At 34.0% G+C, this 23,399-nt stretch overlaps 1 protein-coding gene across 8 annotated transcripts; it reads right to left on the bottom strand.

Moving 5' to 3' along the window:
* Window positions 1-3,088: 3,088 nt before the first annotated feature.
* LOC127882407 (uncharacterized) lies at window positions 3,089-22,637 on the bottom strand. Of its 8 annotated transcripts, none has more exons than XM_052431032.1 (14): window positions 22,622-22,637; window positions 22,232-22,309; window positions 21,559-21,627; window positions 19,230-19,327; window positions 15,703-15,732; window positions 14,037-14,090; window positions 11,361-11,402; window positions 6,876-6,955; window positions 6,495-6,566; window positions 5,719-5,833; window positions 4,986-5,077; window positions 4,406-4,480; window positions 3,728-3,797; window positions 3,089-3,220 (listed from the first exon to the last, which is right to left on the bottom strand). In XM_052431032.1, exons 2-14 carry the CDS (start codon window positions 22,246-22,248, stop codon window positions 3,213-3,215), a joined length of 822 nt encoding a protein of 273 aa, XP_052286992.1. In that variant the 5' UTR covers window positions 22,249-22,309; window positions 22,622-22,637; the 3' UTR covers window positions 3,089-3,212. The 8 variants fall into 8 exon arrangements, with proteins under 8 accessions (XP_052286992.1, XP_052286993.1, XP_052286989.1 ...); XM_052431033.1 differs by having other exon boundaries at window positions 19,242-19,327; XM_052431029.1 differs by lacking the exon at window positions 22,622-22,637 and adding an exon at window positions 17,755-17,827 and having other exon boundaries at window positions 19,217-19,327; window positions 21,559-21,664; window positions 22,232-22,315.
* Window positions 22,638-23,399: the final 762 nt, after the last annotated feature.

Below are 23,399 nucleotides of genomic sequence, written 5' to 3'. Positions count from 1 at the left end.
GACGTCAGTTGTTTTTTATTAGCTCACCTGAGCACAATGTGCTCATGGTGAGCTTTTGTGATCGCCATTTGTCCGTCGTGCGTAGTGCGGCGTCAACATTTGCCTTGTTAACACTCTAGAGGCCACATTGATTGTCCAATCTTCATAAAATTTGGTCAGAAGATTGGTCTCAATAATATCTTGGATAAGTTTGAAAATGGTTTCGTATGCTTAAAAAACATGGTTGCAAAGGGGCAGGGCATTTTTCCTTATATGGCTATAGTAAAATCTTGTTAACACTCAAGAGGCCACATTTATTTTCAGATCTCCATGAAACTTGGTCAGAAGATTTATCCCAATAATATCTGGGACGAGTTCAAAAATGATGCTGGTTTGTTGAAAAACATGGCCGCCAGGGGGCGTGGCATTTTTCCTTATATGGCTTTAGTAAAACCTTGTTACACTCTAGACGCCACATTTATTTTCCGATCTTCATGAAACTTGGTCAGAAGATTTGTTCCAATGATATCTTGGACGAGTGCAAAAATGGTTACAGTTTCTTTAAAAACATGGTCACCAGGGGGCAGGGCATTTTTCCTTTTATGGCTATATACGGCTTTAGTAAAACCTTGTTAACACTCTAGAGGCCACATTGATTGTCCAATCTTCATGAAATTTTGTCAGAAGATTGGTATCAATAATATCTTGGATTAGTTCGAAAATGGTAACGTTTGCTTGAAAAACATGGCTGCCAAGGGGCGGGGCATTTTTCCTTATATTGCTATATATGGCTATAGTAAAATCTTGTTAACGCTCTAGAGACCACATTTATTGTCTGATCTTCATGAAACTTGGTCAGAAGATTCATCTCAATAATATCTTGGACGAGTTAAAAAATGATGCCGGTTGGTTGAAAAACATGGCCGCCAGGTGGGGCATTTTTTTATATGGCTATAGTAAAATCTTGTTAACACTCTATAGAGGCCACATTTATTTTTTGATCTTCATGAAACTTGGTCAGAAGATTTGTCCCAATGATATCTTGGATGAGTTCAAAAATTGTTTTGGTTGCTTTAAAAATATGGCCACCAGGGGGCAGGGCAGTTTTCCTAATATTGCTATATTATGGCTTTTGTAAAACCTTATTAACACTCTAGAGGCCACATTTATTTTCAGATCATCATGAAACTTGGTCAGACGATTTGTCCTAATGATATCTTGGATGAGTTTGAAAATTGTTCTGGTTGGTGGAAAAACATGGCCGCCAAGGGGGTGTGGCATTTTTCCTTATATAGCTATAGTAAAACTTTGTTAACACTCTAGAAGCCACATTTATTGTACGATCATCATGAAACTTGGTCAGAAGATTTGTCCCAATGATATTTTGGACAAGTTCAAAAATGGTTTCAGTTGCTTGAAAAACATGGCCACCAGGGGTGGGGCATTTTTCCTTATATGGCTTCATGAGTCTTCATGAAACTTTGTCAGAATATTTGTTTAAATGATATCTTGGATTTGTATGAAAATGGTTCTGCTTTGTTGAAAAACGTGGCTGCCAGGGTGTTCACTAGTCATGAAAGTTGGTTAGAACATTTGTTCTAATGACATCTTGGGCTGCACAGAACAGGTTAGTTCCTTTGAATCTCAGGTGAGCGACTATGGGCCTTTCATGCCCTCTTGTTGCATTATGCTATAAAAGTTGTATGCAGCATAATTAAAAATAGATTTTAATATTATCAATTATAGCAACTTAAACATGATAATAATGAGATTAATGACATAATTACATGTATTTGTATGAAAAATCCCTCCCCACCCACATCTTCCATCGAGGCTGGTTGGAATGTGTTCGATCGATGTTCGTTTTGCGCTCTATGACTAAAAATGTTTGGATTTCGACATAAGACAATAGTAAACATAAACATACATGCTGGTTCTGGCCTCGACTGTACTTGACCATAGTTCCACTTCCGACAATTGGAAACATCCAGCATCGTGTTGTTTATCTCAGACTGGACATGAAGTAAATTAAAGCATTTGTATATTACCGATCAATGTTGCTCATTGGTCCCGATCGATAAGATAATGGGGTCCAGAGGGCGATACTTTTATTCCTTTACGAGGTCCAGAAACCACTTGAAATTATTAAACCGGACAATTTCGTCAGTCGTATTATCTAAAGTTGTATGTTGACAAAAGTGATTATTACCTGATGTCTTATATAAATGATAATTAATTATCTTTTGCTATTTCCTCGTCGAAAAAGAAATTTGCAATGTTTTAAACTGTTACCGGTGAATTTCGAACTGTTGACCGGTCAACAGTTTGAACTGTTGCCCGCTGGAATAATGACGTCATTTCGTCGAAAAAATGACGTCATTTTACAGTAAGTCAAAATTATTTATTTTATCGATTACTGTTGTGTGTAAATAAAAATTTAGTTTGCTGTTATTTCTATGTTGGAAATTCGATCAGGTAATAAAACACTTATTTCATGGATGCTTGGTGAACAGTCAAAACTGTTGTCCCTCGGTATCAGGGCTGACATTTGGAACTGTTGCCCTCGGCCTATTGGCCTCGGGCAACAGTACCAAAGTCATTCCTGATACCTTGGGAAACAGTTTTGACTGTTCACCGTGCATCCATGAAATAATTTTATACTATCATGGACATGCGGTTATTTATATGACTATGCACATGATTGAGAGTCTGTTTTTGGAAATCACCAAATTGCGTTCGAATTACAGATATTTTCATTGCTTATGTTTCATTTCAAAATGAATGACCATCCAATAGCGAGGTTTTCTCCGTATCAAAACGACTATACACGTATACCATTTTGTTTGAATATATTACCATGAAGAGACGCGGCTAACGGTTTCTTAATTGCAATCTTTCACAGAGCAAGTCAGTGCCATTTTCAATTGTTTTCTCGAAATTTCAAGTCCGGTTACTCTAGCTGACTTCGTGTGTGCATGTGCAGACGCTTTGTGTTTATCGGTGTATTGAGGTATTGCACACCAAACAATCATGCATTGGCGTTCTATTATTGTCAGAAATAGCAATTATGTATGACTTGTTACGTGGGTACACATGACAAACGCGTGTCTTGACACAAATACACATTTAATTGGATTTAATGCTTTGTCAATTAATGTTTTGGCGCCACTGCTCCAGTCGCCAACACCCTACCGGAAAAGGTTCAGGCGTGTCCATGGTTACAAAGGTAAGAGTCACAACACTGTATTTGCAAAACGTTCCGTATTGAAATAAAGAAGCAAAAACATGTTATTTTGCGTCAACAGCGTTTTTACTGTAATGTAGCTAGTAAAATACTAATACATTGATGCTACGCAACGAACCATTTTCTGACACAGAAGAACTAAATAATAAGTTATAAATACAACTGATAGTACTATACACGTCAGCGTTATTATAACTAAAAGCCTGAAATCATTAATATTCCACATTTGTGAAAATATAAATCTATTAACAACTTTTGGGTTATTTTTTCACGTTTTAAAGACTTTAAGTTGAGAAAAAATTATTAAAATTCTCACTTTTTCATAAATATTCGCATACAGCGTATCTTCGTTGTTAGAATTTATGCCATTTGGTAACTGGCCAAGCGTTTACTTGTGAACATATAAACTCATATGTTTGCAATCTGTCGTTAAGGCTCAAATAGTACTTGATTAGTGTTAATGTATAGTGTATATGTTATTACTCTTGTGTTATCGAATCTTACCTGACATAAGTGTGTTGTCATATCTCTTCCGTCCAACCAAACTTAGGTTGTGGGCGTGCCTATCACATTGCTTTAGAAATGAAACAAGAACACGTTCACTTTATAAAAACACAAATAACAACCATTACAAATACCTTAATATTAATAATAAAAATGTGGTGGTTTAAGCGATGAATTAGTTAAGCCCCATGCGTACTTTCCTAATTATGTTGTCAAAACGTATTTTGGATAATTTGCTCAAACAGTTTTTTCGTAGTTATAAGTGGATTGAAAGGTTTTATGCACGTGGGGGAGGTATAATAATGATATGGTTAAATATAACAATGCCAAAATATTACATCACACTTATAGAAATGAAACAAATGAACATAAACATCTACCTTATATGCGCGTCAAATATTAAGTTTAGTTTGCGAACCCCTTTCCCACTCAGAAGCAAAGTGAAAATGACTATGTTTGCAAACAGCATAAAACCAGAATAGCCCGCGAATAACTCGCAAGCTGTTCAGCATTTATGCTGTTTGCTGCTCATCAGTATATAAGCTTAGTCTAAGGGTCTAATGGTTGTAAATGAAGCATTTAAAACTTGGAAAAAAGATCTTTTATTAAATTTATTTTTCTAAGGGACAACAAATGCGTAAAAATACGTAACTATCTAAGTGGTACAGGGTTACTTACTGCTTTGTGATAACAGCCTGACTTGTATAGCGTAGCGTGGGTCAGCAAACCGATGATTTTCTCTACGATGCAAACCTGTGCACAAATTTATGTTGAAACACATGGTAAGTAAACGTATGTAGTATTTATCTTAATTTGTTACAATATTTTTTGTAAACAACGCATACTTAATAAAAAATTAAACTAAGCATGACTGAGTCGGTTGCGACGTTTAAGTTACGATCTATGTGCGGGACATTTGAAACGTACTGTACTACAAATATATTAACGATATCTTAACATTGAAATTCTCATTAGAAATAAAGATATACAGATATTTTTAGCTGTTTGGAGTCCTTACCATTTAAAGTTATCAGTGTGTTGAAAAGGACATTTATTCTAAATTCTAAGGCACACCATTAAATGATTTAAGTTGTACTTTCAATTGAAATGCGCAATGAAACAGGATAACTCCACTATGACCACAACCTTATGTAATGTGCTATATATTTATGTGAATTGGTCGTTTATATTTTTTTAAACAGTCTTGTATGTGATTAACACCAATTCAAATACTGAGACCATGGCGAATAAGACATACTTCATCCCGTCCACAGAGTGTTATCTGGTTGCACGAACTCGGCGTGCTTGCTTGATCGCACTTGAAACACACGGGGCCAACATAGGGCAGACCTGGATGTATGAACAGTGCATTAAAGAGACTTTGACACCAGCATGGAAAACAAATTGCACACGGTCGTTATTTTGTATCTAGATATATATAATACAAAGTTATATATATTAGGCTTCTTTGATGGTCATGTTATAAGGCCCGTGTGTACGGTTGAGTTCGTTATTTGTTCATAATATCGTTACGAGAGAATAAATGTCAAACAGATATAAATGAAAACAGAACAGGTGAACTTATGATAAATAACACGCAACGGGTTGTCAATTATAAGTCTCAAATCAAGTAAATTTAAAACGGATCGATACCGATTTGTGTTCAATCTTTCAATTGTCTAGTTACAACTTAGGAAATAGAATGCATCAAATACCGGTAAATTGCATACATAATATCAGATGCAGTTATTCGAGAATGTCATACAAACAGCAAATTTAGATCATTGTAATAACGGGCTGCATAGCATAAACTGCATAAGTTACGGCAGATGCTGTTATAAACGCAGGACACAGACAGCACATTGGAGTAATTGTTAAACGAGAATTCATAGCAAAAAAGTTGCAAATAGTACATATAAAAAAATCAAATGAAAGATCAGATACATTACATACGCCGTAACAAACAAAGCAAATTGGAGTCATTGTAATACCAGTTTGTCCACAGAGGGCAGCGTTACAAATGTTTTCAGTGCAACACTCTGCGCAAAGCAGCGTATTACCGGATGATCTGTTAACCACTTCTCGTTTGCCGGAAGATCCACAGAGCTTGTGAAAATGATACGTGTCATTGCATACGGTGAAAATAGTTGCAGTGCATTAATAAAAATATGTATAGCAACACTTAAGCATAATGCTTTATATTTGACTTATTCTAATCGTAATTAAACTATATATAACATAACGTTTCCTACTTCAAATAACATAAAATACATAACAAATGAAATAAAAAAGCTAGTTGCGAGGAATTTCATTAGATATTATCAAATATATAGGGAAAATAAACATCCATGGGAGTAATTCAGACTTAAACCTGCAAGTTCTTTATTTAAATCTTATTGGACGATGTCAGAACTATATTTAAACTCGAAATATTAAATGAAATATCTAGGCCTCAAAATGGCACAACAAAAAAGCACTAACCCGATGAATATTTCACAAACAACCGGTATTCTCGAGCGATTTTCAGGGCATATTCCCAAACAAAGTTTGCATATTTGCATTGTGTTTAAACGAAAACTGATAACCGACCACGCCAATGTCAAGTCACCTATATGCAGATACTATCTTACCATCGATCACAATTAAATAAGTACAAAAGGTATCATTTTTAACACTATGGTTATCTTATACAGAAAAACTCGATGTAGGTCTCATTAAGGGTTACGTTAAAAATAGAAAATGAACATTAAATGGCATCTATACTTACTTGATTATCACGACAGCCCATATTGAAAATGATGTCACCATTTGGATTCTCGAATGCGTCGGTATAGCAATTCTTTAGTTTCAAAACACAAAAATATACATTAAGATCAGTATTCAATATCAATTTTAAGCATACGGATAGGGGATTGGTACGTTCACTTACTTCGACGACTTTAGATGAATAATGGTTTTTAACATACAAGCCGCAATAAAAATTGATCAAAGTAAACAAAATTTATTTTTTCTTAACAAAAGACAAAATGTGCTGTCAATATAAGATATTGTGCTAAACAAAATATTAATAATCTGACACGGCGATAAGTGACGAAAGCTTCACAATTTAGTGAAGTAAGGTATTAGCCTACCAATTTGAAATGTGTACCTCGTGTGTTTCACATGTCATAGTGTAGAGGCATTCTTGGGTCCGAGGAGAATCCGTACAGGCAAGACAAATATTCCCTCCTGAAATAACAAAAACAGCCCTAAAATCTATACTATAATTAACGATTGTATCGAGAAAAAATATTCTCAAATTAATAACTATAACTTACAAAGAAAGAACAACACGTTTTATGCGGTTTACATGTATATTTGCTGTTATATTTCTACATATTGAATTCAAAACTGTAACTGGTCATCGGTGCACAAAACGACTTCCGGACGTCATAAGATTGAGTGAAGGTGTCCGGAGAACCTTTTAGACCGCTGAATGAGCTCGACCTAAACCGCCTGCGATCCTTAAACTTCTGTAACTTCTCCCCGTCTGTAAGACATTCACATCATTAACAACGAACAACTGAAACGAAACCTAAGCAAACTAGGAACGTAAGAATTCGACTTGAAACCAACAAATTCATGTTACAATTAATATTAAGTCTGACTCAGGGAAGCGGACAACGACAACGAGCGAGGCCTGGAATAGGGAAGATAACCCTGAGTTATGGTTAGGGTTAGGGTCAGTGGTCGGGTTAGGGTTAGGGTTAGGGTTAAGGCTAGCCCTAACCCAAACCCGAGCCCTAACCCTAACCCTAACTTTTACCCTAACCCTCTAACCCCCCCCCCCCCAATGCGCATTACAATACAATGCATCGCTCGTTGTCGTTGTCCCTTTCCATCTGAATCATTCATACCTTAAATTTAAATAAATGATTTAAAAAATACTTTCATTATCGAGCACAAATGTGCACAAACGACAAAATCGAACAGTTGTAGATAACTTACTCTGTACATTTTTAAATGACGTATTCGCCATGGAGTCATGCCTTAGATATGTTGTTAATATTTTGCAATTACATTGACTGCATCGACTGGGTTCATACATTTGTGTTGCACACACAATGTGTTTCTTTATAGCAAACATCATGGAAAAGCTCAATTTAAAAGAATTGAGGATTTAATACTCAACATTGATTATTATGGAATGCGTATTTTCATAGTTTAAATTTATTTAGAATATATTCTTTACTTTTACCAATGAAACGGCTGTATTGCATCCGTGTAGTCGAGCACTTAATAATTAAAAGCAATGCCTTACCACAGACTGTTTCATGTGTTTGAATGTACGTTTTCAACACTCTATTCCTAAAAGCTTTATTTTACATAACCATATTTAGTAATCTAACACATATACACATTATATATACATGCTAGTACCTTTTACCACATATGTAATGTGTTGAGTGTATGAATAAACAGTAAACTGTAAACATACACACATGGTCGATTAAGGTACATTTGCTCAACCAATCAATATATAGCATTTATTATTTGAACGTTAAAGCATACTGACAACAAGCTGATTGGTAAAGGAGTGGTTACCTTAGATGGGTCATTTGGAAGGCACAACTTTCGAACACTTCATATAAAACAAGAGCTGTCAGAAGACAGCGCGTTCGACTTTTCGAGTGCTTGACAGTATCATGAGGAAACTGTTCATATTCAATAAGGTCAAGGTAATATAGTCATATTTTAACTGGAAGAGGACCATAATTGAAACATAGTGATCGCTAATGTTTTAAAGAAGTGGGACATTATAGTCGATTCTGAGTTCAGGTATATTTCCCACAATCTATTGAACATTTGTAAAGACATAAAACAAACTAATAAGATTATATTTCAAGTTTGATAGCAATAGCTTGGGTGGGATGGTTGGACGGTCTTTCAAAAATAAAATAATAAAAATTTGTGTTTTTTGTGGAGGGGTGGAGAGGGGGATTAATGTGGGTGTGTGGTCATTTATAAGATGATATTTCAAAAACAAGAAAAAACAAGAGCTGTGTTCGTGAAACACAATGCCCCCTACTGCACCGCTTTGAAGCCATATATTTGAACTTTGACATTGAAGGATTACCTTGAAATTTCACCACCCAAAATGTGCAGCTCCATGAGATACGCATGCATGCCAAATATGGAGTTGCTATCTTCAATATTGCAAAATTTGACCTTGACCTTGAAGGATGACCTTGACCTTTCACTACTCAAAATGTGCAGCTCCATAAGATACGCATGCATGCCAAATATCGATTTGCTATCTTCAATATTGCAAATTTGACCTTTGACCTTGACCTTTAAGGATGACTTTGACCTTTCACCACTCAAAATATGCAGCTCGATGAGATACACATGCATGCCAAATATCAAGTTGCTATCTTCAATATTGCAAAATTTGACCTTTGACCTTGAAGGATGTCCTTGACTTTGACCTTTCACCACTCAAAATATGCAGCTCCATGAGATACGCATGCACGCCAAATGTCTTGTTGCTATCTTCAATATTGCAAAATTTGACCTTCGACCTATACCTTGAAGGATGCCTTGACATTTACCACTCAAAATGTGCATCTCCATGAGATACGCATGCATGCCAAATATCGAGTTGCTATCTTCAATATTGAAAAAATTGACCTTTGACCTTGACCTTTGACCTTGAAGGATGACCCTGACCTTTCACCACTCAAAATGTGCAGCTCCATGAGATATGCATGAATGCCAAATATCGAGTATCTATCTTCAATATTGCAAAATTTGACCTTTGACCTTGACCTTTGACCTTGAAGGATGACATTGACCTTGACTTTTCACCACTCAAAATGTGCAGCTCCATGAGATACACATGCATGCCAAATATCAAGTTACTATCTTTAATATTGCAAAAATTATGACCAATGTGAAAGTTTTCGGACGGACGCACAGACTGACGGACAGTTCAGCTATATGCCACCCTACCGGGGGCATGAAAAGGACAAACAAACTTTTTTGGGGGAGGGGGTGGGGATTCTGGGGGGGGGGGGCGTGGGGGATGGTTTGGGTGGAGTCGATTGTGGTATGTCAGGTAAGTGTTGTTTTGTCAAAGTATGAACCAAATCTGATCCTAAATAAAGAAGTTATGGCAATTTAAGCAAACTTTACTTATTTGACCTCAAAATTCAAGGTCTTTCAAAGGTCAATGTCAAATTCAACTTGCCAGTTACAGTATCTTCACGATAGTAAGAAAGAATTTGAAGTTTGAAAGCAATAGCCTTGATACTTTAGAAGTAAAGTGCATCTAAACACAAAATTTAACAAAATATTCAAAGTTACTAAGTCAAAAAAGGGCCATAATTCCGTCAATATGTTCCAAGTCTGAAAGCAATAGCTATGATACTTTAGGAGTAAAATGGACCAACACACAAAACTTAACCATTTTTTTAAATTTTCTAAGTATAAAAGGGACCATAATTCTGTCAAAATGCCAGTCGGAGTTACATAACTTTGCCTGCACAGTCCCCTTATGATAGTTAGTAAGTGTTGCAAGTATGATAGCAATAATGCTGACAGAGTTATGCAACTTGACATACACAATTGTCTTGTTGCCATGAAGAAGTATTCAAAGTTTGAGTTAATTATCTTTGATAGTATTAAAGTTATTTGACTTTATAAAAAGCTTTTACCAACGCCGACGGCGATGCCGACGCCGACGCCGGGGCGAGTAGTATAGCTCTCATTTTTCTTCAAAAAGTCGAGCTAATGATTGCATCACTGGTAAAACTGTAACAGTTGTAAATAATGGTTAAAAGAATGTCTACGTTTTGAAAAATCGTTTTATTATCAACAGGGTTTGTAATCAAACAGACTTACTGAGAAATATAAATGCCATGCGAAACAGCCACAATATAACATTGACATTATAACGTTTGCCACATATACTTGTTTTCAAAATGTAATAACTAATATTTAGACACTCAAAAAACAAAAACAAGAACTATATGAGCCCGATAAATAATCAGTACTTTTTAGTATTTTTTTTGCAAGACAAAACAGTTTTTTTCAAATCAATAAGTTGTGCTCAATTCTTTCAATACAAAATAAGTTTTGACATTTTTCAAACCAATGGCAAAGGTTAAAACAACAGTGTATGCATTCTTATTCAACTAGTATACCGACGCTCCTGACAAAGAAAAACAAGTTAAAAACAATATGGATAATTATCAAATCAAACTCGGTAAGATAATAAAGCCTTTGCAAGTCTTTCGATCAACAATTAAGAAAAGACTGTTATATTTACTATTGATTTAGCACTAAACATGCTAAGTGAAATTCCCACGACAGAAATATACATTGATAATAAGACGGATTTTGTTATATTCGCATTAAGAAGCATTATATTTCGGTCAATTAAAACGTGTCGGTCTGAGTTGTGACTACCGAACAAGCCGAACTATTGCTTTTCTTGGATCGATCCCTTTGCATTAGAATTCAAAATCGATGTTTATAAACCGATCAATATAATTTGACAAATTTTTTAATTTCTGTTTCTCACAAATTAAACAATAAATTTCTTTGTTTGGCATATCTAATGAATATCCGTTTGGTATAATATAAAACTGACCTGGCTTGAAGATTGTAGTTGGAACAGGTGTATGTGTTGTGACTACAACAAAAGTATCAATTTTCAATGCCATTACTCGTCATGTAAAATAATGTATCTCTTTGTTTTATATTCCTTAGAAGATACATCCGTTAGGTACAAAATAACACTGACCTGGCGTTGAGGTTGTAGTTCTTATTGTAGATGTAATAGATCGTTGTGTAGTGACTACACAAATGTAAAAAAGTCAGCAAAAGAAAATACTTATTTTCATATATTCAATGTATATGGTTATGTGAAATCACATATGCACATTTTCAAAAGCTGACATGTTAAACATACGCAATAAAACGGCACAATGTAAACAATAATACATTAATTGGCTATCCATTTCACCATATTATCACAGTTAATAAGTTTGAATAGTAAGCACACATGAATATTAATGATGAGTTGTACTGCTTGTTTTAAGAATGAAGCAAAGTTATTAGATAAAACTTGTGCTTTAATGAATTTAATAAAGCGTTGTGTATTTGTCGGTTTTGATAAATGTCCTTGACCGATTAACAATAAACAGCATGACTCAATCATGAAATACATGAAAAATAAAACAAGCGTTTAATCGGTGTAAGGTGTTTTGTCTAAAAACATTGAGCTGTCTGTTTTAATATCAGCTTTTTTTTGCTTCGGTTGGTTTTTGATTGTCATTCATGAATAATACAGACGAATTTATATAATTATTTGATCAGGTAATATTTATGCGTAATCAACGTTATAGATCTTAAGATATGTAATACCATTATTACAAGTATCAATCTAAAATAGTTGATGTCATTATTAAATTAAGTGTAATGAGCACATAAAACAACAAAAATACTCTCCCATGGGAACCCTAATTACGGTGGCATAGAGGTGACATTCACTCCTCTTTTTTTAAATTGCACTCCTCTTTTTTCTATCTCGAGATCCCGACTTAGCTAACTCGTGGCCACGAGTTAGTCAGCCAATCAAATACTATCTTGTTCCCTCAAATTAATCAGCCAATGAAAACGTCATAAAGGCAGCAACAGCAACAACAACAGCAGCAGTAGTAGTAGTAGTAATAGTAGTACTAATAGTAGTATGTTATGTTATATTAGAGCCTTGCCTTTAGGACGTTTTCTTATGGCGTTCATTTTGTCGGTGACTTGATGCACAACGCCGAACTTTTAACTTTGTACCGTTATGACGGTTCTTGCAAAGTATAAAACTTCAATCCGAACTACTTACTTTTTTTAGGAATTATTTATGTACTTAAAGGTTACATGAAGCTCAACATTTTTAATGACACTTTCTGTACGAACCCCTTTATTCCCACTAGCTTACGGCCCATCTTAGTAAACACAAAGGATACAAAACCTACGTATGAAATAATTACCATAGATAAGTCTTCGCCAGTGTGCATAAATACATGGTTGAATATGTTTGTTTAATTGTATTGCAACACTATAATTGCGATATATGTTTAAAATGCCTTTTCTGATTACTCGAGATACGAATTTACAGTGGTTTACATGTAATCATAGATACAGTTTATTTTTTAATAAAATTGGATATGACACTTAGCCAACAACACATTTTGACAAACTGAATGTAAAACTATGGATTATTTATTTTGGGAATGTAAGAACGTCAATTTAATTGGTAGTAAAATCGTTTTCTGGATGTAATCATTTAACAAATATTTTGGAGTCTTCATGAATACTGGGACATCCAAATACAATTGGACCATTAAACCTTATATTTATTTGATCAAAATGTATATTTATAATTGTGAAATGAACCCAACTAGATCCACTCTTAAAGCATCAAAATCGTACCTGTCCTTTCAATGTAATTTTCTAAACGAAATTATCTATGGTCATGATATACGTGAAAGTAATGAATAGGAACTATTGTTACCTCTTTTGTAGTAGTTGTGATAAGATAAGATAATTAATGTTATTGTCAAATATCTCTATGACAAATATTGTTTGAATTATAATGTAAAGGCCAAAATTGTACACATGTATAAATGTGCGTTGAAATATGCATATAATATTTATAAAATCTGAACGGTGTGGAGTGGGATGCCCTCGACCCAAATAACTACAAACGAGGAAAAATATATTGAACGGGAAAAATAAGGACAAGTAATGATTCATAGATATAAACATTTTTCTTTTATCAAGGGACAATTTGTGTTACAATATTAAAATAATGTTCAATTTTCAAATGCTCTTTTAAATAGTGAAAATAACTGATATTGTTCGATGTTATTCATCTCTCAAATAGTCACTTAACTTTTTCAAGCAAATAATTCCACTATTGTAGAGTAAATTAACTGTTTTAAGTAACCACTATAAAGTTAACCATTGAAAGTTAGTAATTAAGAAACGACTTTATACATGCAAACGCCACAAAAGCCCAGTTTTAGCCAGATGGCTTTTTTATATTCTGATTAAGACGCCTTAGTTTTCGATCATAAAACACCAACCCGGACTTACCATAATCAAAATCGATGTTTTTAGACAACTAAACATAGATTAAGTTACTAATTTAGTTGTATTCATTTCTTTGCACAACTAAAATACTCTACTCTAAATTGTTATAAATAATATATTTATTCATTTGGCATATCTTAGCCAATGCTTCCATATGGGATATAATTAAACTGACCTGGCTTGAAGGTAGTTGTTCTGGTTGTAGTTGGAATTGGCATATGTGTCGTGACTACAACAAAAGTATCAATTCAGTATGAAACAATCATCATTATTATAGATTCAATGTATTTGGTTATTCGCCATTCAATATCATTTACACAACTTGAAGTTAAATGTTTAACATACGTAATGAAACGAAACATTTTAATCAACACATTTATACATTTGTTGTCTGACAAATTTACCTTATTACCTTAGATAATATAGACGTCTGAATAGTCAGCACAAGAATGCGGAAAGTTATAAAAGAGTGTTTAATGAATGCGCCTAGAGTGTCGTCCCGGATTAGCCTGTGCAGTCCGCACAGACTAATCAGGGACGAAACATTCCGCTTTTATGATTTTTTTCGTTTACAGAAAGTCTCTTCTAAGCAAAAATCCTGTTTAGGTGGAAAGTGTCGCCCCTGATTAGCTTGTGCGGGCTGCACAGTGTAATCTGTCACTTCACTTTACGCACATTCATTTAACCCCCTTTTTATAGAACGAGGCTCAACTATTTTTGATGACCTATTCTATGACTTTATGATTTTATGAATGAGAACTTTTAAATAAAAACAAGTGCATTCATAAATAACATAAAATTTTCTGCATCAGTTGGTTTAAATAAATGTCTGCATATGATTTAATATGTTAAAGCCTCTTAAGAAACGATATGGCTGCATCGTGAAAAGAATCATACAATTAGCGTCTTGAGTCGCTCTGTTGTTTTTGTCGATACATATTAAATTGTTCGTCTGATCATTTATGTACATGCATTGATAAAAACGATTTTAATATTTTATTCACGAATAATCAGAGAAAGATATATTTGTTAAATAAATACATTTTTTCCAGTATCAAAATGGATGTTTAGTCACAATCAAAACGTCAGAATCTCAAGATAATTAAGTCGTTTACACATTTGTCTTCAAACAGTGAACATAACTGATCATTTCGTCGTTGTTGTTCACTTAAACGGTGAGTTTTCTTTATCAAATAATTGATACACAAAAAAAATATTAAGGGCAAATTAGAGTTTCTTCGACAGAAAAAAACGAATGTGCACAAGCGGTCTCTAAATCTACACCTGAGCAAAACACAATCGCTTCTACTTCAGTAGGAGAAAAAGTAATGTTGACAAGAAACATCAAAAGTATTGATATGGGTATAAATAGGTATCGCGATTCTGAGCGACATGTCGATGATGTTGAAAGAGGAGCACTAAAGTTTTTCTGTAGGCCTGAGGGTTACATGCCATGGGTCACGGGTGCATACGTCATGGAACGTAATTATATAGCTAGAGGCTTCATACTGATATATGAACAAATACCGCTGAGCAGCATTAGAGTACAACGGAGTACACCGAGATCATCACAGTATATAATTTAACAAAAATGCAGTGTATAGCTCAACATCCCTACTGTCAAGTGATAGTAAATCGAACAAAATATACTTTATTGTTGTCCTTAAGATAAAAGTCTGCCTTGCATTGAATGTTTGTCTCTGTTATAAAATATACTTATATGTTAATGAATAATGAAAACATCAATAGGGATAACGGTGACAAAAATGAACAAGTTTGATCAATATATTACATATAACATAATTCAGAACTAAATGATAAAACAAGACGGCATACAATACCTGGAGGATACAGAAGGCTCGTCGATCCATCTGAAATAATTAGGTTAAATATAAACATATTAACACATTCTTTTTCACCCATAAGTAAGTCGGTCTAAAATAAGATAAGGTTTTAAGAAATTAGAAGTGGAAAGTAGTTTTGACTTTTATTGATAAAGACACTTTCGCAAGTAATTACAAATTGTCGTCGCAGGCGACTGCTGTTAACTCTGGTTGTACGGTGCGCCTTTTTGTAAGAGAACAGGAAACCAAACTCCAATTCCCAGTGATAGAAAAAATACACCATGTTAACGAAACGATTAATACAAATGCTTTCCAGAATGAAAAGGAAAATTAATGCAAAATATTTAATCTTTCGTTAGCAAATCAGCGACTTTGGTAAGAAAAGTGGTAGGTCGTGCTATCAAAATATAGGAAAAGATTGAGAATCTTTGGTATTGATGATAACTTTAGTAAATAAAGTTTGAAGCTGCTTTTGCATTGTTATAGCTTGCTAATCGTCAAATTTATATGACATGTTAGTGTTTTCTTAAACCCAACTCATTGAAGTACAAGCACATTTGTATGCACTTTTTGTGCGATATTCATCGCAGCTTTTTGGTGATGATATCGCACGCCGGTAAGCAAGTCAATATAGCACCTAATGATTGGAATAATGGAGTAGTATTTGTTGCAGTTTTTGTCGTCGTTGTGGTTGGTGTCGTAGATGTAGTTGATTAAGTTCTAGCTGTTGTTGTTGTAGTTGAAGAAGCATTTGTTGCTATAGTAGATGAAAGGTAGTTGTTTTAGTAAATGCATTTGTTGGTGTTCATAAGATGTAGTTATTCAGGGTGCAGGATCACGTGACTTTCAGAGTTAAACACACCGATAAGTATTGCTTTCAACTAGTGCATAAAAGACAGTTTGTAATGCTGCTTATTACAATGATTAATACATCAACATTATTTAATAAGCCAGTGTTCTTGGTCAAAACTGCAATGTGTACATCATTCATTTCCACGGTTATGCTGCACGCAACGTGAACTTTTGGCACCGATGTCAGACGTATTAAATAATTAATTCTTAAATCTTAAGATATCGGCATAAACCGCAAGAAAAACTGTCTTTTATGCCCTTATGTTTTTGCAAATGTATTTTCATAACGTGGGATATTTGCAAAAATAAAGATATAAAAGGTTTGTTTACATTCTGTCCAATCCGTGTTCAAACCCCTGTGAAACCCGTTGATCATGTACCCTGTATTTATGGTGTGATAGCTGATGTAGCTGTTTGTAAATAAGACGGCGCTGGTGTAGTTGATGCAGTTGTTGTTGTTTAAAACAGTTAGCTTTTAGTGTTGCAGTTGATGTATTCGTTGGTGTGGTAGCACATGTAGCTGTTGGTATTGTAGTATTCGTTGCTTTTAAAGACTTGATTTTGCTGTAGTATATGTAGATGTAGTTATGGTGTTCGCGAATAGGCAGTTGTTGGTTTTGTAGTTGATGAAGTTGTCGATATTTAACTATAATTTTGAATGCTCTAATGTTCGCCCTTACACGGAACTGTATGGGTACTTTTGTTTTTGGTAGAAACAAAAAACCATTAAATTTTTCACGTCATGTAAATTGTTTAGTCGTCATTTGCGGGTAGTTCCCACGGTTAAGATTTGTGTTTTAACGCACGTACAAGTGGTAATTTTGGCCTCTATATAAAAGTTGACTGGAGGTTGTTTCGTACTTTTTCGTAGGGCTATTTTCAAGTGGAAACTTTGATTCAGATATTTTAGTTAAGTCGTTCGTAATTTAGTGTATAAGTACCTTCTCAGTCTCATCGGTTCTGTTTGATGCAATTATGTACAATTAGCAAGAAACACGCTACATTATGCAATAAACGGTGATTATCAAATTTGATCAACTATTAAAATTATTTGTATACTCGATTTTCTGCCCAAATCAAACTCGTTTATGTTAATAATTGGAACAATTTTGAATAGGGTATTATAGTTGTTAATGTCCTCTCACAGTCTGAAGAACATTAAAAATACTATTTTATAAAATGGCGAAATTTACTTACACATATCTGTTGCTGGAATGATCCCGGGACATGTCAGGGATTGGACGTTGGATGTTTCCTTAACAAATCCCAGCTGTATAAAGAGTGCAATGGCAAGGAAACACATTTTAAACTAAAAAAAGTTGTGTTGCTTTTTCAAAATATAATTTAAAGTTATTATCTCAGAAAACGGACCGCTGCAGTGTGCATTTATGTGATTCGACTTTGATATTTAAAGCCTTTTTCAATTTAGAGTATGTATTTTTGGTTAAACAGTTAATGATGCAATCATTGTAACATTAAACCGTTTAAACGAAAATATTGGTTGCCAAATGCTGTAATGTCAAGGCAATAATTAAAAAGTCATTTACTATCGGAATTGATCACAATACCCACGCTGTGTTTTGTTGGCTTTGTACATTTATTTCATTTTAAACTTTTTTGTTTAGTGTTATAATCGTTTGCATGATAAAACTAAGGTTGTTCATAACAAATATATAAGGAAATAATGATCTGTTATTCTTGTTGTATGGCATGCAAAACAATCGTTGGTTGTTTTGAAACTGATTTGTGAATTAATGTGAAAAACAAATGAATTAAATAAGGTCACTATGTTTCAAACCCGTGTGCTGTTGTGTTAATTACATTCCAAATTTACAAAAATGAAAATCATGGTATGAATCGATAACTCGTATGATATTGTATATCCTTAAAATTATTGTTATCTCATTTGAAAAAAAAATCGTTGTTAACCCTTTAAAATATGACAAGAAGGCCACAAGAAGGCTATGATGGGGATAAATCGCGAAAATGTTGTTGTTTATTTATTTTTCTGAGAAAGTCCTTGTAAAACATGTTCATCCGGGCCAATTTCGCCCCAGCGTCATTGTCTGAACAACTGGTACGTGCAAAATACATCTAAGTCATGTTATTTTAAAGAACATATTAAGATGTGTTTGTAAATAAAGTATATATTTAAATTTGGCTTTAAACGAACATTTTACAGGAACAATATATGATGTTGAATACAAAATAGCAGAGCTCCAGACTTTATGTCATTAATAATTTTGCAAGTTTTGCTGTCAATATGAACCATTTGACTCCTGTGATGAAGCCATTATTTATTCAACGGGCATGATTAGAACAAACATAAAAGTTGAACATTGTCCTCTTACAAACCAAATATTAAACGTCTGAGCCTTGCGGTTTAAGACGACAATATTGTTTAAGTATACAAAATAGTTTGTTTCAAACATTGTAACCCCTTGGCGTGGCAAATTTGAACCAATGGGTTCGCTTTTGATGGTTTTTATTTACTGATGCTACACAACAAATATTAAACCTATGTGCCTAGTATTTTGAGAGGAGTTGCCTTTGAGTAGTTTTCATAGTACTCACACAAGTACAAATGCGCCCCAAAAGCCCAACGTGTCTACTTTGTGAGCTATTGAGATAAAAAGATAGGGATGTAAATAGTTCCTACGTTGTGTTCGTACATGACAGCATACCATCCACCTGATGACTGAACATTTGGTGCTTCCGGTTTGCAGTCAAACTCAGACATATAACCAAACAAAGATGAACCGGCATCTTCCTGCAAAAAAATGAAAGGCAGCGTTGTGTTTACAAGTAACAAAACAAAACATTTGCATGCGCATTCATGCATGGTCTAACTGGTACAATACTGGTTTTAATATAAGTCAAACATAAGTTTGTGTCAACGCAACTATTTACAAATAAGTGTCTCAAAATCATCGTTCAATCTCATTCAGATAATTATCACGTTGTTACAAATTTAAAAAAATGAGTTTGAGTCTCGAAGCCGACAACCGCAGTAGTTTACCTGCCTGTTACTTTTATGCTATTAAGTTTATGAGTTTTTGCAGCATTATACACGCAAAAAACACGTATTCAGTTCTAATAAAATATGAATCATGACGCTATGTGCTATCTTAATTAAGATTAGGAACCGATTATGAACGGATTTCACGGAAAATCACTAGTGTACATCTCATCTTTTTACATTCATCCGTATGATGTCACAAAAATTATAAGCATTAGCATGCAACATGTATATATCAATGCAATATAATGATCCGTTCACATATAGATTAAGCCATGTATGTTACTCGCTATTTTTGACCAAGTATCTGGAAATTGGGTTTTCTTGTCTTTTTCATATTCTGAATCAGAAGAAGACTGTATGAATTGTAGTTCGTTATGTTGATAACGTTTCTAAATCTAAATTATGTATACGTTTTACAGACCCATCGGCATTGGCTCATCGCAGGTTTTGCAAACAGCACACTATATCTGTTCATATTTATGTCAATGTACATATTTAAAAATTCGAATAAATTGCTGGATGGATGAAATAGATATCGGTTCTTTAATCCGAATCATGCATTTGCCAGTTTTACAATATTCACATATTTTCGAAAAGTTTACACTTTCATTGTCTTTGTTGTTCTTTTCCGCATGTTGGTTGTATCGCATGACTCGACGAGCTTTTTTATTGCGGGATTTGAAGGGATTCGATAATTAATTCGGAACCAGCAAGATGTGCGAAGGTTGAAACACCGCGTTATAACGCATATTGAAACAAGAAACCGTCGGAGACGGGTGATGCTCCCCAAAGGTTTTTTTGTCACAATATTGCACTATATATTCAGATAAAAGGGAAACGTCTTGAGGGGCATAACTTTGGACAAAATAATACGATGGATGGTTTAGCAACTTACAAATTTCAAAGGGCCATAACTCTCTAAATAAATCATCTAACCAGAACCCACAAATAACATGCGCATCTCCTCAAGGTAGTTAAGCTTCCCATAAAGCTTCATTGAATTCCAGTCAGTAGGTGGGGAGAAATAGCCCGGACAAGAATTGCACTATATGTGCAGTTAATGGCAAATTTCAAAGGGTCATAACTCTGTGAAAAATCATCTGACTAGACCCCGCTGATAATATGCACATCTCCTCTTGGTAGTGAATCTTTCCATAAAGTTTCGTTAAATTCTAGTCATTAGTTGCTGAGAAATAGCCCGGACAAGAATTGCACTATATGAACAGTTAATGGAAAATTTCAAAGGCTATAACTCTGTGAAAAATCATCCGACCAGAACTGGCTGATAATATGCACATCTCCTTTTGGCAGTGAAGCTTCCCATAAAGTTTTCTTGAATTCCGGTCATTAGTTGCTGAGAAATACCCCGGACAAGAATTGCACTATATGTACAGTTAATGGAAAATTTCAAAGGGCCATAACTCTGTGAAAAATCATTCGACCAGAACCGGCTGCTAATATGCACATCTCCTCTTGGTAGTGAAGCTTTCCATCAAGTTTAATTGAATTCCGGTCATTATATGCTGAGAAATAGCCCGGACAAAAAATGTGCACGGACGGACACACGCACGGACTGACGAAGCGGCGACTATATGCTCCCCCAAATTTTTTTGGGGGAGCATAAAAAAGGAACCTCGCAACAACGTTACACATTTATCTTACCGTAATACGAAAATATGTATAATTATTAACGTGTTCTTCAACAATTGAATTGGTATTGTGTTTATACCGTCGTTAGGAGGTAATTTTTCCTATATTTTGATCCAGCAAATCCGTAAGTTGAATCCAAAACATGGTAGTTGATGTATCTCGTGTGATTGGCAGGTTTTGTTAAGAAAATTTAGTACTTGTTTCGCCATCTTACACAAAACCCTTCATAATATATATAATGCGCACTTGTGATTTGTTTAATGTGGTATTTCTTTGTGCATGTAATAGCTGATTAATTACATCTTGTATTGGTGTATAAAAAGTCGTACCAGTTGATGTACTGCTTGTAAAATATCGTAGTTGCACACGCATTCATAGTCTGCATCACTTGTGCTAAACTGGCTCAATAAAAGAACAATATCGAAAACGAAGAGCCTGAAATAATAAGTTATTTTCTTTAATAAATATACATTGTAGAGACCATTTCTATATCTCATAAGTTGAAAGCCGATAACTGTCTATACAAGGTCTGAGTGGGATTTGGTTATATGTTTATGTACGTATTCTTGGTTCTTAAGTTTGTTTATGAGTGTATATGTACTTTTAAGTTAATACGACAGATGCATGAAGGCAACATGTACAAATAAACACTTTTGCATTATGCTCGTGCTCGTACAAACAACATACATGGTACACGGTAGTTTTACACGAAGCCTCTTTGAAGACCAAACACATTCGATCAAACCAATGGTTGTGATATTTTCTTAAACACTTAATTACCTCAGCTATCACCTTCATATCAAGAAATAATTTGCATATTACCAAAACCAAAAAGGGAATCTAAGACAAAAGTTTCAAGCATTTAATAACATATAAACATTTAACAAGTTTAACTTATTTAATGATATAAACTAACTTTGCTGAATTATTACTTTTTCAAACAATATGTTCTACAGTGAATTGAATTGTAAATAAATGAATTTAAAACATCAAACACCTTACTTTATTTTGCATTTCATTGTAAATCATAGAACAGCATTCAGTTATTTGCAGTCGATGTTTTCGACACTCGTGCTCGACCTAGATTTGAAATTGAGACAGAGCTGCAATAATGTCGGCCGTGCACTGATAAGGTGAAAGCAAGTCTTAATGTTTGCAAGCATAGGTGGCAAAGCTTTTCTATAATTAATTTGTATGAAATAAAACTTAGCTATCTTTTTTAATAATTAAATAATTAATAATAGCTATCTTTTTTAATAATTAAATAATTAATAATTAAATAACTATTAAAAACACAACATCAGCATAAGCAAAATAAAATATACATATACAAATAATTTCACACAATTATTCAAACTGATAACGAACAGTACAAAAACAAAATACACGAACGTTCGCTGCCAATCTACATGTTCTAGTAAGATATTTATGCTTGGCCCTTTTCAAACTATCTAACGTCTACCTGTTATTCATTCCATACACGATATGTTTTGTTAAAGCTCATACGTCATAAATGGTTAGACTAATATAAGTGAGACGAACAATAATGATTTCAATGTCATACATAACACACTCTTAAAATGCAATCACTTTAAGAAACAAAAGATACTTTAGTGCATACTCGTACAACCAATTCTTAAAAATAATAGCTAAGTTTCATCTCTGAAACAATTAAATGAATCTGTCTATGAAATTTACTATGACGAAATTTCGTGCTGACAAAAATAAATGGTTTCACAGTAACATGTGTTTCTATGATGTTTAACCACTATGATTTTGTACAAACAACTTCATTCAAAGACACGGATGTCTCTATGCATAGTAACAAATATCACCCTTAAGTGCATAAAAAATGATTTATTAAAATAAATGTTCGTTGTTTCATTTATAATGAAGGATTACAATTTAAAATTTAAATTAAAAATTCCAATATCACGCTTATTGATTTAAGACATGCAGTTATTTTATAATTTTTCATATGTTATCAGTTTATCTCAAATGCATGTGTAGAGCTGTGCATACACCTTTACCTAGTACATAGGAAAATTAATGTGTCTTAAAGATTAATCCAATTTAATTTCATGTTACTTCATGAAGTGAAAACCGTAGTTTTTGAAGATTGTTTAAAATTTGACGCTTAACTCGATGCCAAAGTGCAATCAGGCTGTCA

This window comes from Dreissena polymorpha, chromosome 5 (assembly GCF_020536995.1).
Source record: "Dreissena polymorpha isolate Duluth1 chromosome 5, UMN_Dpol_1.0, whole genome shotgun sequence".
NCBI lineage: Eukaryota > Metazoa > Mollusca > Bivalvia > Myida > Dreissenidae > Dreissena > Dreissena polymorpha.
The sequence above is the reverse complement of the archived record's forward strand: the minus strand, read 5'-3'. Positions and strand labels throughout refer to the sequence as shown.

What these genes read in the sequence shown, in the direction of transcription:
- LOC127882407 (XM_052431029.1), bottom strand. An exon ending in TACAAGCAGTACATCAACTG is followed by an intron (nt 19,328 to 21,558) that starts GTACGACTTTTT and finishes ATTTTTTTGCAG; the next exon opens with GAAGATGCCGGTTCATCTTT. An exon ending in TGCCCTCTGTGGACAAACTG is followed by an intron (nt 5,078 to 5,718) that starts GTATTACAATGA and finishes TCATACATCCAG; the next exon opens with GTCTGCCCTATGTTGGCCCC.